Here is a 16333-nt window from a genome sequence, read left to right on the forward strand (position 1 = left end):
AAATCAATTTACCAGAGTAACGTCCTCCACTAGGACAGTTATTGACAATGTCATCACAAATATTCGAAATACTAAACTAGAATCTGGTGTTGTGTTATCTGACATTACTGACCATTTTCCGATTGTATTGTTTTTAGATTTTGCAAACAAGAATGAATTACCACGGCGGAAAACAAAAATTAAAGTACTAAATGAGAGAACCCTGAAACTACTGAGTGAAAACTTACAGGCTAAAACATGGAAATCAGTCTATGACTGCAAAAATCCTGATACTGCTTATGATAACTTGATAAATGAAATTACAAACTCTATTTGTTGTACTATCCCTGAAAAAAACGCCGGACACCGTGCAACTGGTCTCAACCCCTGGCTCACAAAGGGTATCTTAAAATCTATCACCCATAAAAATAAGCTTTATAAACGTTTTTTAAAATGCCCAAGTGCAATGAATAAGGACATATATACTAGTTACAGGAATAAACTTACTAATATAATAAGGAAAAGTAAAAATAACCACTATACATACCTCATAAAAGCATCACAGGGCGACTCTAAGAGGTCCTGGAAAGTGCTAAATGAAGTCCTTAACAAGAGCAAAAACAACGCTGTGCTTCCAAATGCTGTGGGCATACACTCTAACTTGGGTAATAAATACATGCATGACATTGATTTAGCAAATAATTTTAATAATTACTTTAACTCTATTGGGGAAAAACTCTCTAACAAAATAGTTCAACCTCAGGGTATTAGTTTTGACCATTACTTGCGGGGCTCTTATGTAAATTCTTTTTTTATGAAACCAACTAATTGTGATGAAGTATATAAAATAATTACAAACTTACGGAGCTCGTACACTGCTGGTGAGGATGAAATTTGTAGTAAAATTCTTATAGCCATAGCACATAATATCATGGAGCCATTGACGTATTGTATTAATCTCTCTCTGCTTTCTGGAATTGTACCAAAAAGGACAAAAATTGCCAGAATTATACCAGTGTATAAATCTGGGAATAAAAATGATATGTGCAATTATCGTCCGATATCAATCTTGCCCACAATTTCTAAGGTTTTAGAGAGAGTAGTGTACAATAGGCTATATGGCTACCTTGATCAATTTAATATTATTGCTTCTTCTCAATATGGTTTTAGGAAAAAAAGAACCACATGCATGGCGGTACTCGATCTGATTGAAAAGATTAATGATGCCATTGATAAAGGCGACAGCGGGATTGGTATTTTTTTAGATTTATCTAAGGCGTTTGACACTATTGATTTTGACATCCTATTGAATTAATTACACCATTATGGAGTTAGAGGATTAGGCCTTAGTTGGATCACAAGTTATTTATTTGGTAGACAGCAGTATGTAAGTATCAATGAACAAACCTCAATAAGTAAACCCATTAAATGTGGAGTCCCTCAGGGATCCATTTTGGGCCCCCTTCTTTTCTTAATATATATAAATGATTTTGAAAATTCCACAATGGCGTTACACAAGGTTTTATTTGCTGATGACACAAACTTATTTGTGTCACATAAGAATCCAGATGAAATGGAAGAAACAATAAATAGAGAGCTAAAAAATGTTGCTATCTGGTTTCGGTGTAATAAATTATCTCTTAACATAAACAAGACAAACTACATCGTGTTTCATTCCAAAAAAAAACAATTGGCAGATAAGCATTTTTGTATTAAAATAAATGACCAAATTATTGAAAGAGTAAACACCACTAAATTTCTCGGAGTCTTTATTGATGAATGTCTACAATTTAAATATCATATTGATCAGTTAATAAAAAAGTTATCCAAATACGTTGGATTATTTTTTAAAGTAAGAAATTTTCTGCCACAGTCAGCACTTGTCATCTTATATAAAACCTTGTTTGAGCCTCATTTAAATTATTGTAATGTCATATGGTGTAATACTTTTACGAGCTACCTGAAAAAAATACAGTCTTTACAGAAAAAAATTATACGGGTATTAACGTGGTCTGAGCCAAATACCCCCTCGCGTCCATTGTTTCATCGTCTTGGATTATTAAGACTTACCGAATATAATGTTTTTCATAATGCCTGTATGATGTTTTTGGTTGTTCATCAGTTAAATTACCGATTGTGTGAACTTGTCCCAATCAGTCGACCCCATCATACATATCACACAAGGGAAAAACATTTAATTACTGGTAAAATAAGACGATTGAAATGTACGAGCCTGAGTGTAGTCTGTAGAGGTCCTCAGATTTGGAACGAACTTGAGGAAAATCTTAAATTGTTGCATTCTGTCTCCATCTTCAAGGAAAATCTTAAGGAAAAATTGCTTTTAACATACACCTTCTGAACACTTTGTAAGTGTTATACTTGAGCTGGGATCGTCTGTTTGCTTGTAGTGTTTGTGTTTTGTTGTATTTATTATATTTGTTTATATGTGTTTATGGATTGAGTTTTTTGTTTGTATATTATATGTTGTATGTTGTTATTGGGCCCCCTTCTAAAAGCTTTAAATAGCTTCTTTGGGGTTTCCCCTTTTTTCACACAATAACCATTCTATATTGTACTTAGTATGTGTCTTCAAAATGATAACGTGAAATAAAGAAAGAATAAACTCAGGAGAGGCAGATCCTGATTTGGATGTGGCACCCTCATCATCCTCTCTAGCTTTCACTGAAGGCGAGGAGGATTAGGAAGATCCTGGGTCTGGGTGGATTGTGAGAAACGGTGAAGTTTGGTTTTCCACCAACGCGGAGACAACTCCCTTTCTTCAGCCTGCCAGAGGCGTGACTTCATGGCCGACGCGCTATGCCATCGCAAGGGTCCAGAACATTGATTCTGTGTTCAATCTGTTTTTTACGGGCGCCGCACAATGAGAAACTGGACCGGGGTGGACTCCACAGATCTCCGTGCCTACATGGGGCTACTGATTTTGGCCGGCGTCTACAGGTCCAGAGGGGAGTCCACACGTTGCCTGTGGGATGATCACAGTGGTCGTGCGATTTTTAGAGCCACCATGTCCCTCTCAAGATTCAAGAAATCACCAGAGCTCTGCGTTTTGGAGGTTGGTCATGCTGACAATGAGGTCAATCATCTCGTCGGCCATGAAGTCATGCCTCTGGCAGGCTGAAGAAAGGGAGTTGTCTCCGCGTTGGTGGAAAACCACACTTCGCCGTTTCTCCCAATCCACCCAGACCCAGGATCTTCCGAATCCCCCTCGCCTTCAGTGGAAGCTAGAGAGGATGATGAGGGTGCCACATCCAAATCAGGATCTGCCTCTCCTGAGTCTGTGGTGTCAGAGGGAGAAGACAATACATCCTGCAGCTCGCTGGAGGGTCCGGCTGCATGATCATCTCTAGAACTTCACTACAAGTCAAGCCCTTTCTCATGTTGCTTGCTGCTCTTCTCACCATCAAATGACCAGCAGGCTTGCATGCAAGTGTTCAAATCCACTTGCTTAGTTTTTGTTTAGTCTGCATTTCTCACCATCAAAAGGTAGATGCATAAATACACTTACTTGGTTTTTGTTTACTCCATGTAGTTCTGAGAGCTGAGGTGCATATTTTGATTTTCTCAGACGCATCAAGGTGAGTTCTCTCTCACTCTCACACACACACACACACACACACACACACACACACACACACACACACACACACACACACACACACACACACACACACACACACACACACACACACACACACACACACACACACACACACACACACACACACACACACACACACACACACACACACACAGCAAAATCCCCAGTGTTAAATTAACACTGCTCGGAGCATATATGGTCCCACTCTGCAGAGTGTTAAAATAACACTGAATCAGTGTTAAAGTTAATGAGATAATTAAGTGATTAATCAAGTGATGATTGAACATTAATGATGGACACCTGCTGTTAACAAGCAGACTCACTGAAGAACAGAGAAACACAAGAACTACAACTGACTTTTAGTCACAGCTTTAAATTAAATCAGCTGAAGATAAAAATAAGACATTCAATCTCTAAAGATTTCTGCAGAGGAGGATTAAACAACTCCACAAACAGCATTACCAGCTTCACTTATTACTAACCAGACTGACTTTATTTCTGGTATATGTCTATGGACAAAAGTTTAGATGTCGATGTTAAAAAAAGGTCACCATTATGGAGATCAATATTTCATTTAATTGGGCAGTTTGACTCATAACATTTTAAGTGCAATTTTGCTCTTTGTAACAATATTTACCAAAACTCATAATATGTTACAAAAGAAGCTAAAAATATTACATGTCCTGGTGTTATCGTTTTCATTATTATAAAGATGAAAGATTCATTAATCTTATCCCTGACAAAAAACAAAAGTTGTTATTAGTTATTAATAAAAGTCACTTTTTTTTACACAGAGCAGTCATCCTGAATTAAAAATTTGATATACATTTCAGATTTTTTTTGAAAATTATTATTTTTATATTAGAAACGACAGACATCAAGAATCAGAGTACGAATCTCAACAATGGTGACATGCTTCATGCTGCAATGCATGCTGGGAGCCATGATTTTTATACTATGGTGCCTCCCATAATGCATTGCGGCATAAAGCATGTCACCATTAATGAGATTCATACTCTGATTCTTGATGTCTGTGTGTTTGTCCAAAGATTATTTTCCCAATATTTAAAAAATAAAGATTCAGCTTGATGACTGATCTATAGAAAGAATTTAATGTTATTGAAAATCTATTACTACCAAATAACCATTTTCAGTACATGATAGCATTTTTTAATATTTGTACTTGTTGAAAACTATAGGCCTATCACCTGACCATCTTTGTTGCTGGCTTTCTTTGCAACCTTTGTGTGTTTTGGTAAACACTGTTACAATGACCATGAAATCAAATAATAAAAAAAGAATCAAATTGTACAACTAAAGGCAACACTGTTCACCATAATGGTGATTTTTAAATGGTGACTAAAACATCAACATCTAAACCTCTGTTAATTCTCAATAAAACTTCTGTAGACATTTGACAGAAATAAAGTCAGTCTGGTTAGTAATAAGTTAAGCTGGTAATGCTATTTGTGGAGTTGTTTAATCGTTCACTGTTGAGATCTTCACAGATTTAATGTCATATTTTTATCTTCAGCTGATTTAATTTAAAGCTGCGACTAAAAGTCAGTTGTAGTTCTTGTGTTTCTCTGTTCTTCAGTGATTCTCCTTGTTAACAGCAGGTGTTCATCATTAATGTTCAATCATCACTTGATTAATCACTTAATTATCTCATTAACTTTAACACTGCTTCAGTGTTATTTTAACACTCTGTAGAGTGGGACCATATATGCTCCGAGCAGTGTTGATTTAACACTGGGGATTTTGCTGTGCACACACACACACACACACACACACACACACACACACACACACACACACACACACACACACACACACACACACACACACACTTTATTATGCTATTATACTCCATATAACTCCATGTAAAAGCCAGAAACTAAGCTTTTTTTTGCACAGGCCTATATAAAGGGTTAATGGTGCCACCTGGTTATCAACAGTAAAAATTTAAATTTTTACCTCTTCCCAACAGGGAAAACCACCAACAATCAAAAATGCATGATTTTATGGTGTCATGGCTTTGCAATCAAAAAATTTGGTTATAATGGAAGTCAATGGGGCAAAAACAGCCACGAACAGTAAATGAGGGAGAAAAAGTTAAAATCTGATGCTGCACAAAAACTAACAATGCATCAAAACCAATGTTGTTTCTAATCTTTGACATGTCCAAGACTGTGATAAAAGGTAAAAAAAATCCAGTCCACAATCACATTTTATTTTGAAAATAAGTAATTTTGTGTTTTTTCCCCTCCCAAATCAGTTACATAATTTATGAATTTGGCAATTAAAGAGTTAAAATCTTGATTTCTTTTAAAACATTTAGTAGTTTTGAACAGGCCTGAGGTTGATTAATAGATTTATGCAAAAAAAATGGCAAAAAAATATTTATCTGATCAATTTCTACAGCAGTTTAAAGTAGTGGCTGTTTTCAGCCACGAACATAACGAAAGGGTAGTGAATTTGCCCAGAGTGTACTGTTGAGTTTTTGAAAATTTTCAAAGCATTTTCCTAAAATATGTGTAAAAATAAGCTTTGTCACCAAAAATCATTCCATTTGCTGAAACACGGAAAAAGTTATGGCCAAAATAAGACTCAAAAATACCCCATAGTGGCTGAAAACAGCCACAACAGCACATAAGGGTTAATTAATCAATAAAATATTATGAATAAATGTATATTATTTTAGGAGGGCCTGGGTGTAGAAAAAACTCTTTGAAAAATTGTAAACAATATAGAAGTAATTAATGAATTTAGTTTTTGTTAATATGCAGATTATTTGCTTATATATTGTCCTTTAATGTGACTTTTTTTCTTTGTTTTCCCAGATTATTATTGAGAAAAAAAAACAAAGACAAAATGTTGTTTCTGTCTCCAAAAGTGTGTTAAAGACACACATTTATTTTCCATTCATGGTAAAAATATGACATTTGTGCAGCAGAAAAATCAACAAGATTGAACAGTTACATGTATTAAATATAGAGAGTGAATCACTGTTCAACTATAGATTGTTTTTTGTAATGTGTAAAACTCCTGATGAAGGCCGTGTGACCGAAACGTTGTGTGTTAATAAACATTCATTTTAAATTGCAAGTGAGGATAGTGTGCGGGAGTTCCTTATCTGCTAAAACGACTAACTTTTTGTTAGTCAGTGAGTTTGTTCACTTATGTGTGAAACACTGAAAGCTTAAATAAGAAGTTAAAAAGCACATTTGTTTTCATAATTTACCCACGTCAAACAGATAACTGGCCCTGTTTTTTTAAAGCAGTGATTGACTCTGCTTCACACATTATAAATCAATGACAAGTTCTTCCTCTGACTGAATAAAAATGCAATTCCCATTATAAAATGAACACTCCTTGATTTTAAAATCTTTTCCATTATATTTTTATAATCTGTATATTTCTTCAATAGCAGAGACATGAATTATATTTCATCTCCTTGATAATAATGTGTCTCAGTAATTCATTCATTAAACAAACCGACTCTTCAGCCATAAACTTTAGATATTAATAAATCACACATTAATGGAGTCCAAAATGTTCTGCACACCAGATCTCGAAGCACTTCTCAGCCTCTTCCACACAGCAAAATCCCCAGTGTTAAATTAACACTGCTCAGTGTTTATATGAGTCAGAGAGTGTTAAATGAACACTGAAGAGTGTTAAAGTTAATGAGATAATTAAGTGATTAATTGAGTTATGATTGAGCATTATTGAAGACACCTGATGATAACAAGCAGAATCACTGCTTCATTTTACACTGGGGATTTTTCTGTGCACCATCTTCTTCTCCTCCATCTTACCTCCCATCTGTCTAAATACTACTTGAATACTGCTTTATTGATCTGTAATTGTACATTTATTTATATTTGTTTATTGTTTATGTTTACATACTTAATCATACACTGAAGTTGCACAATAAATCATCTTGAAGTACAGACTGCTGTGAGATGTAATGTTCTAAATGTTCATCCTGTAGATGTTCAATTAATCCGAACCAGTGAGATAGCAGTTTTTACTGAAATAATGGTCATTTCTGTGTATTTTGTTCCACAACTCCACACACATACACAACCAGACAGTTTCAAAACGGTTTTAAACAAATCACTTTTTATTATAGTCTGCCATTGAAGAGATCCAGATATTAGTTAGATACTTATAGTTACTTATTTCTGCAAGCTATATACACTCTAAAATTGCATTAGATTTACTTTTTTTTTTTAAACATGCAAACCAATTGCCTTAAATAACTAAGTAAAGTGAAATAGGAATAGTATTGTGACACTGCCACATAAGTTTAGGTATGTTTCTTAAAATTCGGCAAGGAGTTTAAGTACTTGATTGAGGCATATAGGTCTGTAGGTTTCATATAATGTCTGAGTGATATGTATATGTACTTATTTATATGTATCTTTTTTTTCATGTTTAATTCCACTGTGTGTAATGGTATATGAAGGGTGTTTGGTATTAGGCCACTGGTCGGCCGATACGTTTATCACCGCACACGCAAACTTATATCTATAGGGGGCGGTCTGTAGGAAACCAGGTGTGTGAAACCAGAGGTAGTGGCGCCCGTACTCAGGGCTGCTGCCGCATGCTACTAGCATTGGTAAACTGTTTTCTCTTGGGTGGGAGAGAGAAAGAAGGCATTCCAACTGGGAAAACAGACTATGGGACCTAAACGCCGTGTGTAATGAGTGGAATACGGGTGCGTTACCAAATTGAGGACGTGACTAAATAACCTTCCCAGGTGGCTGGCTGGACTGATTCACCGGAGTTTGGTGAGACCGATTTGTTTTGTTTGTTTGTTTTATTATGTGCGTGGTATAACTGCAAACCAACGATCGCGTACTGGTTTCTTTTCTTTTGTGGATTACTATTTTTGTTTGCTATGTTATGGGACAATTGACCGGCATCGGCCTTGGATTATTCACTCTCTCGCAGCCATCAGGATAAAGGACAGAATATCCGTCATTTAGTTTGGACTTTTAGGTGAATTTCGGGACTGAAAGAGAAAGGACATTGAACTATTGGGGGGTTGTGTGGGTCATTTGAATGTGTGAAAATATAAAGCTTTATTCTGTGAGCTGTAATAGTGTATTTGTTTGGTGAGTGTTTTCCTTTCATGCTAGTAGACAGAAGATACTGTTTGTCAAATGTTATAGTTGGTTATTGTTAATTTGGTCAATGTTTCAAAAGAACCCCTTGTGCATTTAAGATAACACAGCCTGAAGTAAAAAGGTGGATTGTTACAGTATGTTGTATTGACAAATGGTTAGTTAGTATAGTTCACTTACACAATAATTATAGTAACTAAAAAGAACTGATAGTACTTGATAATTTACTTTAAATAAAATGTAATTGTTACCGTTGTTGTGTTGTGCATGAGTGAGTCTGTGTGTGACACAAGCATGGTTAATAACAATATATTGTCACAAATATAGAGGCAGTATATCAACACTTTTAAAGTTTCACAAGATTTTTAAGTGTTAACATTTTAAAATATCATAATTTATCATGACAAAAAAGACCAATCAATGGTATTGTTAGATCACCTTTTGTAGGGAGCCTAATTATTACCGTTAATAATTTAGTTTTGCATAAACAGGAAAAGAATTACAATAATATAGATACATTTCCAAGTGGCCAACCAAAGGGAACACTGATCACCATGATGGTGAGAAACTAAAAGTGTGTGTTAGAACAACTGTCAGATTTTAAAGTGTGGAAAGGAAAAACATAGAAAGCCAAGTACTGTAAGACTGTTTCAAAATTTGCACATCCTTATTTCACTCTCGTTTCCCAACTTTATTCATTAGTTTCTGACAAACTTTCAAGAAATGCCGTAGCTTCATTAAGGTCAGAGATACCCCCGTTTGCAAGTTCTTTTGATTCTATTTTACAACAACTGAGGCTTGGTTTAAGCCTTGTTTTAGGGAAGGTAAGGACCTCATCCTTATTGACGTGAAAGGCAAGAGTAACATGATCCCACACATAAAACTCGACTGGATCCATGGTTTGTGTGTCTGCTGTTTTTCCATGGATTTCCAGTTGACAGTTGTGGAGTTCGCAGATGGCTTGTGCTCTCCAGATGATCTGATTTCCCTCATACACAACCAGTGGGCTGGATGCAAGCAGTGGATGTTTACTAAACGTCTCATTAAACCGCGGGCTGTGAACGAGAACAACATACTCAATCAGCTTCTTGAAAAGTTTGGTCCCGTATACCCTGAGAACCGGCTCCTCGTCCTCACACATCTGCTTCTTGTAGGACTCCATCAGTTCAGTCAGAGGAAACGTGAATGCGAAGTTGCCGTAGCATGAGGTTTCATTTATGAATGCTGGTGATGTGGTGAATTTACTCAGGAACGGCTGCTGAGCTGCTATTTCTTCTTCGGATATGTCTTGGATCGAACTCTTAAGGTACCACTTCTCAGCTTCTCTTATATCCGCTTCATTGATCTTCAGGCTCCACCATAAAAGTGAATCTTGATCAAGACCCTTGAATCCCTCCGAGTCCCAGATTTTCTGAAGGTTAGTTTTCTTGGTGACATGGGCCAATTCTGTGATGTGAAATTCAACAGGAGTCGGATAATCTGGGATGTTTTTTGAGAGATAGGTGAACATTTTTTCTTGTTTTAAGTCATCTCTCAATTTCAGATCTTGAAGGATAATGTGTTTTCCCTCAAGATATAACTCTTGTTTGTTGCGTACATTTATGCTTGCGCTGAAGCCTGTCTGAGAAGATAAAGTTAGTTAAAAGTGCAGTGTTAGACCTTACCAGGGTTTTTTTTTTTTTTTTTGACAACATTCAAAAGACAACTGAAACTCATCTCTTCCGTGAGCACTTAACATAAAAAAAAAAAATAAAAAAAAACATTTCCTTTTCCTTAAAGGGTTAGTTCGCCCATTTAATACATGAAGTTCTATGCAATCCTTACCGGCACTATAGTGCATACACACTGACCCACTCTGTGGTCACCTCCCTGGTCAGAGTTCGCCGCTGGAAGTTTTATTTAAGAAAGTAGTCCTGGTTAGTTTCTTAAAGTACTTAAATATATAATTACACTAACATTGACACCTTAAAATAAAGTGTAACCTAAAACTTTAAGCATTACACTAACTATACACTATAAAAAATAAAACATAGATTTTATTTATATTTAATTAATAAAAATGAGGTAACATTTTACAAGCAATATTATTAATTAAATTTAACAAATTAGAATTGAGTAATAATTAATCGAATTAATTAATTAAATGTTAACCATTTAAAATTAGTAAAAATGACAAAATATATGTTATTGCCAACATTGAAGACACCTGATGTTAACAAGCAGAATCACTGAAGGAGAAAACCATAATTAAAGTCACCATTATGGAGATCAGTGTGTGTTTTAGTTGGGCTCTTCACCCTTAAATTATTAACTTTAAATTTTGTTTGGCTGCTGTTCATGAGTTATAACAGCAGATGAACAAATAGAAAAGGTGATCTGATGGTGTTGTTTGTGTTTTAACATCATCATTATTTCACAATCATTTAACCTGAATCGGTGAACTCATATAGAGTCCAATTTATGAGTTAAGTTTATTTTATTAATTTTAGCTGCATAATATTTTTAGCCTTTTCAATGAAATTCAAACAATCAATAAAAATATATATAAAAAAACATTTTTTGGGACAGTTTTTTTTAGGTACACACAGACATCAATATTTAGCGTATGAATCTCAGCAATGGTGACAAACAGATCACCTCTGATCATAAGCTCATTATTTATTCATGCAGCAATGCATGATGGGAGCCATGAATGAGTTTTGATTGGTGCAACCCAGAATGCACTGCAACATGCTTTATAAATGTCACCATTGTTGAGATTCACAGGCTGATTCATGATGTCTGTGTGTCTCTTTATCATATAAGAGACACTTTTTATAATTTATTTGGATTACATTGTAAAAGTTAATAATATTATGGTGTACAAGGCCAGTACTGCTATAGTTAATAAAGGTAACTTAACTCATGAATTGAGTTCGGTGAATTGAAATGAGTTCAGTGATTCAGGTCAAATGATTGTGAAATAATGATGATGTTAAAACACAAACAACATCATCAGATCACCTTTTCTATTTGTTCATCTGGCTGTTATAACTCATGTAAAGCAGTCAAACAAAACTTAAAGTTAATAATTAAAGGGTGAAGAGCCCAACTAAAACACACACTGATCTCCATAATGTTGACTTTAATTATGGTTTTCTCCTTCAGTGATTCTGCTTGTTAACATCAGGTGTCTTCAATGTTGGCAATAACATATATTTTGTAATTTTTACTCATTTTAAATGGTTAACATTTAATTAATTAATTCGATTAATTATTACTCAATTCTAATTTGTTAAATTTAATTAATAATATTGCTTGTAAAATGTTACCTAATTTTTATTAATTAAATATAAATAAAATCTATGTTTTAATTTTTACAGTGTAGTTTACTGAATAGTGAATTATATATGAATTATAGTTTAATGAATGAATGCCACAGTGCTGTAAATGATAATAGCTAATAATAATAGTTAAAAGACAATTAGTTAAAAATCAGCCGTTTTACAGTTGGTTCTCACTATGTTATCGTGATTGTGTCTGTCATAAGTGTGATGTTAGTTTTTAAGAATTGTTTACTTACTGTGGTTGCCATTTGATGAGGTTTATGCTGGAGTCTGAAGACTGTGAGATCATCTGCTGGTTTTACAGTCTCTTGGTGTCCACGCCTGTGAATGCTGTTTCCTTACAAACGAAACTGACTGTTGTATGCTCATGAGTCATGATAGTATTGTTTGTCCAGTATGGGCGGTGGCACATTGTGTTTATCTGTTGCACTGTTAAATACAGTATTATTCTGAATAAAAGATGTCAGACTAAAACTGGACCAATCAGCTGTGAGCAAAGTGACTTATAACTGATGCTATAAAGCCTTTGTGTCAGTTAATATGAAACATTTTTTAGAGACAAAATTGCCCTTGCTTTGCTGCTAACTATAGTGTTGGGTCAGTTACTCTAAAAAAGTAATTAATTAATTTATTTTAAAAAAGCCAATCAGAAGCCGTCAGCGGCGCACAATCTGACGTCAAACACAGCGGATAACGGCGCACACTTTGACGTCGCAAGGCAAAAACTCCGGTTTTACTGTCTACACGACAACACTGCAACCGGCGTTTCTGAAAATCCTCACCCTGGCAGGGGTTTTCAAAAATGTTCGGTTTTAGGCCATGTCCACACGGACACGGGTATTTTTATAACCGGAGTTTTTCCTCCTGCGTTTTTGAAAAAATCTCCGTCTACATGAAAACGCAAAAACACGCTATCAAGCACCGTCAAGAGCATTTCACACCAGCAGTCGGCGATATAACCCTAACCGTAAAGCCACGTTGGCCAATCAGAAGCCGTCAGCGACGCACAATCTGACGTCAAACACAGCGGATAACGGCGCGCACTTTGACGTCGCAAGGCAAAAACTCCGGTTTTACTGTCTACACGACAACACTGCAACTGGCGTTTCTGAAAATCCTCACCCTGGCAGGGGTTTTCAAAAATGTTCGGTTTCAGTGATCAGTGACCTGATACTGCGTTTCCGTGTGTACGAACGGGCGAACCGCGTAAAAAAAGTCACGGTTATAAAAATACCCGTGTTCGTGTGGACAAGGCCTAACTCTCCTGGGAGTTGATATGGCTCCAGACTCAAGAGTGTTAAAGTTAATGAGATAATTAAGTTAATAATTGAGTGATGATTGATCATTATTGAAGACACCTGATGTTAACAAGCAGAATCACTGAAGGAGAAAACTTATTTTTTAAGACACCGTTATGGAGACCAGTGTTTGCTTTAGTTGGGCTCTTAACCCTTACATTTTTTATTTTAGATTTGTTTAGCTTTTGTATCAGAGTTATAACTCTTAGAGAGAAAAGTTGTTCAGGTTATGTTTTGACATAATCATTCAAACTGTAAGGTGAGGAATGTTTCATGTAAATGATCACATGAACAAACGAAGGAAAAATGTTATGAAGAATCTGCAGTGAAACAGGTTCTGCGTGAAGAACAGGCGACGCAGCTTCAGATGAACAGATGATCTTTGTTTGTTTCCACTGTGAACTTTCACATTTGTTTTACACGTCACTGTTACAAAATAAAGAATGAAATTAAAGCTTCTGTTTCTTTAAATAAACAATAGAGTTACAAATATAACTAAAACAACAACATGGATTTACAGGATTTATGGCATTATTCTAACTAACACTTTTTAGTTAACTTTACTTAAAACGTGGTATACATTTTGCATAAAACACGTCATCGCCGAATTCAGTGGTGTTTAATAACTTCAATATAGTTATTAAGCACCTGCTGATTTAAGTTTTTCTTCAAACAAAGCGACATAAGTAATTTTCTGATAAATCATCGTACACGGATGCACTGTGTTTTGTTGTACGCGCATATTTTGAGGGATCGCTTATAGAAAGATGTTTTCTTGTCTTTGTTTCGCAGCATTTACATTTTTTTTTATATACATTTCGACATACAAACGCACATACAACTCTTGTAAATGTTTTCTTTAGCTGTAGATTAGGCAACACCTACGATTGGTGTGAGATGGACGTACGCAAGACATTTCTAGCATCTGACGACATTCTAGGAAAAAACATAGTTTTTCAAAAGTGATAAGAATAATATGTTAAAAATTGGTAAACAATTACAAAACGGTGTGTTTCAGAAGAAATGCAAACAAAATCAAAAATGTCCAAAATGCTACATGCTAATATTTGGTCTTGTTTCAGAGTCGGTATGCTCGTGAGAGCTTTGATGAGGCCGAGATAACTAACACCATTGTTCAATAACAATAATGCGACTGAGCTCGTTTCACATATAACTGTTGATATGATAGTTAGGTCATTTATCTAACAATTGAAATGCACGAAAACATTTTGGCATTCTGCCGATGAGGCCAAAAACTGCTTGCCACATGTTTTTCATAAAAAGAAGAACAATTATTAACATATAAAACACAACGTCTGTTTTCTGGATCAGGCCTAAAAGACCGATGCCTAAAACTCTGGTGTCAAAGTATCGGTGGGGCCAGAATAAAAAATGAATCATTCCACTTTTACCGTAAAAATACCACTTATCAACTGTAATTCGTTAGCTTAGCCGTTGTTTAGTGACTATGCACATCTTTATGTGTGATAGTTAGCCGAGTTTGAAGTGTAATAGTTTTATAGGTAACAGCAATATACTCATCTTTCATGTCGATGTTTCGTAGACATAGCAGAAAGATGTTCTAAGAGAAATATGATTTGTTTAGTCTCTAAACACTCTCATGTAGAAGGACCGTCATTTAATTCTCTTTATGCTATATTTTTTCATAAATTCCTATACGTTTGACCACTCTCGGCTATAGTTTTTGCAAACTGTACAAAAACAAAAAGAAACCAGATGTAAACGGCGTAATCGACTAGTATATAAAATGTCAATTACAAACATTCAAAACTGATCACAAGTGGCTTTTCTGTATTTGTTTTAAATGGGTCATGTTGTATTCACTTTTGTGCAATTTTATCTGCAGGTTTCAGCGGAGTGGGGAACTTTGTTCAACAGCCTCAAGCTTTAATGAATATGGATCTCTCAATGCAATAGTCAGATGTGATTCTGTTGTAATAGTTTAAGTGTAAACTTAATTTTCGTGTTTATACTTTGTGTGATTCCACATCGTAGATAGAGGGAAACTTGCACTAAACAAAGTATCACTTAAATTCTTAATTCCTATAAACATTGCATGTTGAGGACTCTCAAAGAAACGACTTAAAACACATACGGTCCAACACACAAAATGTGAAACAGTGACATCTGCTATCTGAACAAGATGACGAAATCTATAAATAATCTATAAATAATAAATTATAAATCTATAAATAAAATCATCATTTGCAGACTTTTGTGTATTTTTTATATAAATATAAATTATTTTGAATCTTATATGGGTGTTTTGGACTTATGAATTCGTGTTTTAAAGTTAGTCCAAAGGCTTTACAAGAGTGTGGAACTATGCATCACTAAATATTTAAGCACAGATACACATATCTAACTGTATATTGTAGATCGTGAGCATTCCATTATCTGCTTATTCAGAGAACGTCCTTAGCTCATTCATCTCTTTAATTCTGTGCTGGATGTTGAAGTGTTAGTTAATAACAAACAAACAACACTTTAAATCAATACGATACCATAATACTGATCAATAAAATATGGTATAATTACAGTTTGAAAATGACTTCCGTAATATTTTATTTTAGTAAAACTATGCTTGGATCAGCCCAACACAAAGTCTTGCGTTGTGGGTGAGACCTCGCAAAGATTACAGCGATATTAGCTTTCTCGAACATTGCATGGTTTCGCTATGCCTGACACTTAGAAACCAACATGCATTTCCATAGGTCTGTCAAAAATAAATCATCTGGTTTAGTTGTATTTTAAAACGCTGCTTTTTCCTAAAAACATTGTGTCCATATTAAGTCCATATTTATCGGGGTGATATTTGTAGAAATAAGAAAAGTCTATTTATAAAACAAAAAGAACCAGTTAATGGTCTTGTGTCGGAACACAACAGGTATAAAGATATGTTTGGTTTTAACTTTTTATTCTAACTTTAAAGCTAGATTATCCTTTGAATAGTGT

At 35.0% G+C, this 16333-nt stretch overlaps 1 protein-coding gene across 1 annotated transcript; it reads right to left on the minus strand.

The window, feature by feature from the left end:
• Positions 1-7714: 7714 nt before the first annotated feature.
• LOC307000397 (uncharacterized protein) lies at positions 7715-12411 on the minus strand. Its single transcript, XM_079615959.1, has 2 exons — positions 12296-12411; positions 7715-10354 (listed from the first exon to the last, which is right to left on the minus strand). Exons 1-2 carry the CDS (start codon positions 12305-12307, stop codon positions 9425-9427), a joined length of 942 nt encoding a protein of 313 aa, XP_079472085.1. The 5' UTR covers positions 12308-12411; the 3' UTR covers positions 7715-9424.
• Positions 12412-16333: the final 3922 nt, after the last annotated feature.

Source organism: Phoxinus phoxinus (genome assembly GCF_949152265.1).
Source record: "Phoxinus phoxinus genome assembly, chromosome: 6".
Classification (NCBI taxonomy): Eukaryota; Metazoa; Chordata; class Actinopteri; order Cypriniformes; family Leuciscidae; genus Phoxinus; species Phoxinus phoxinus.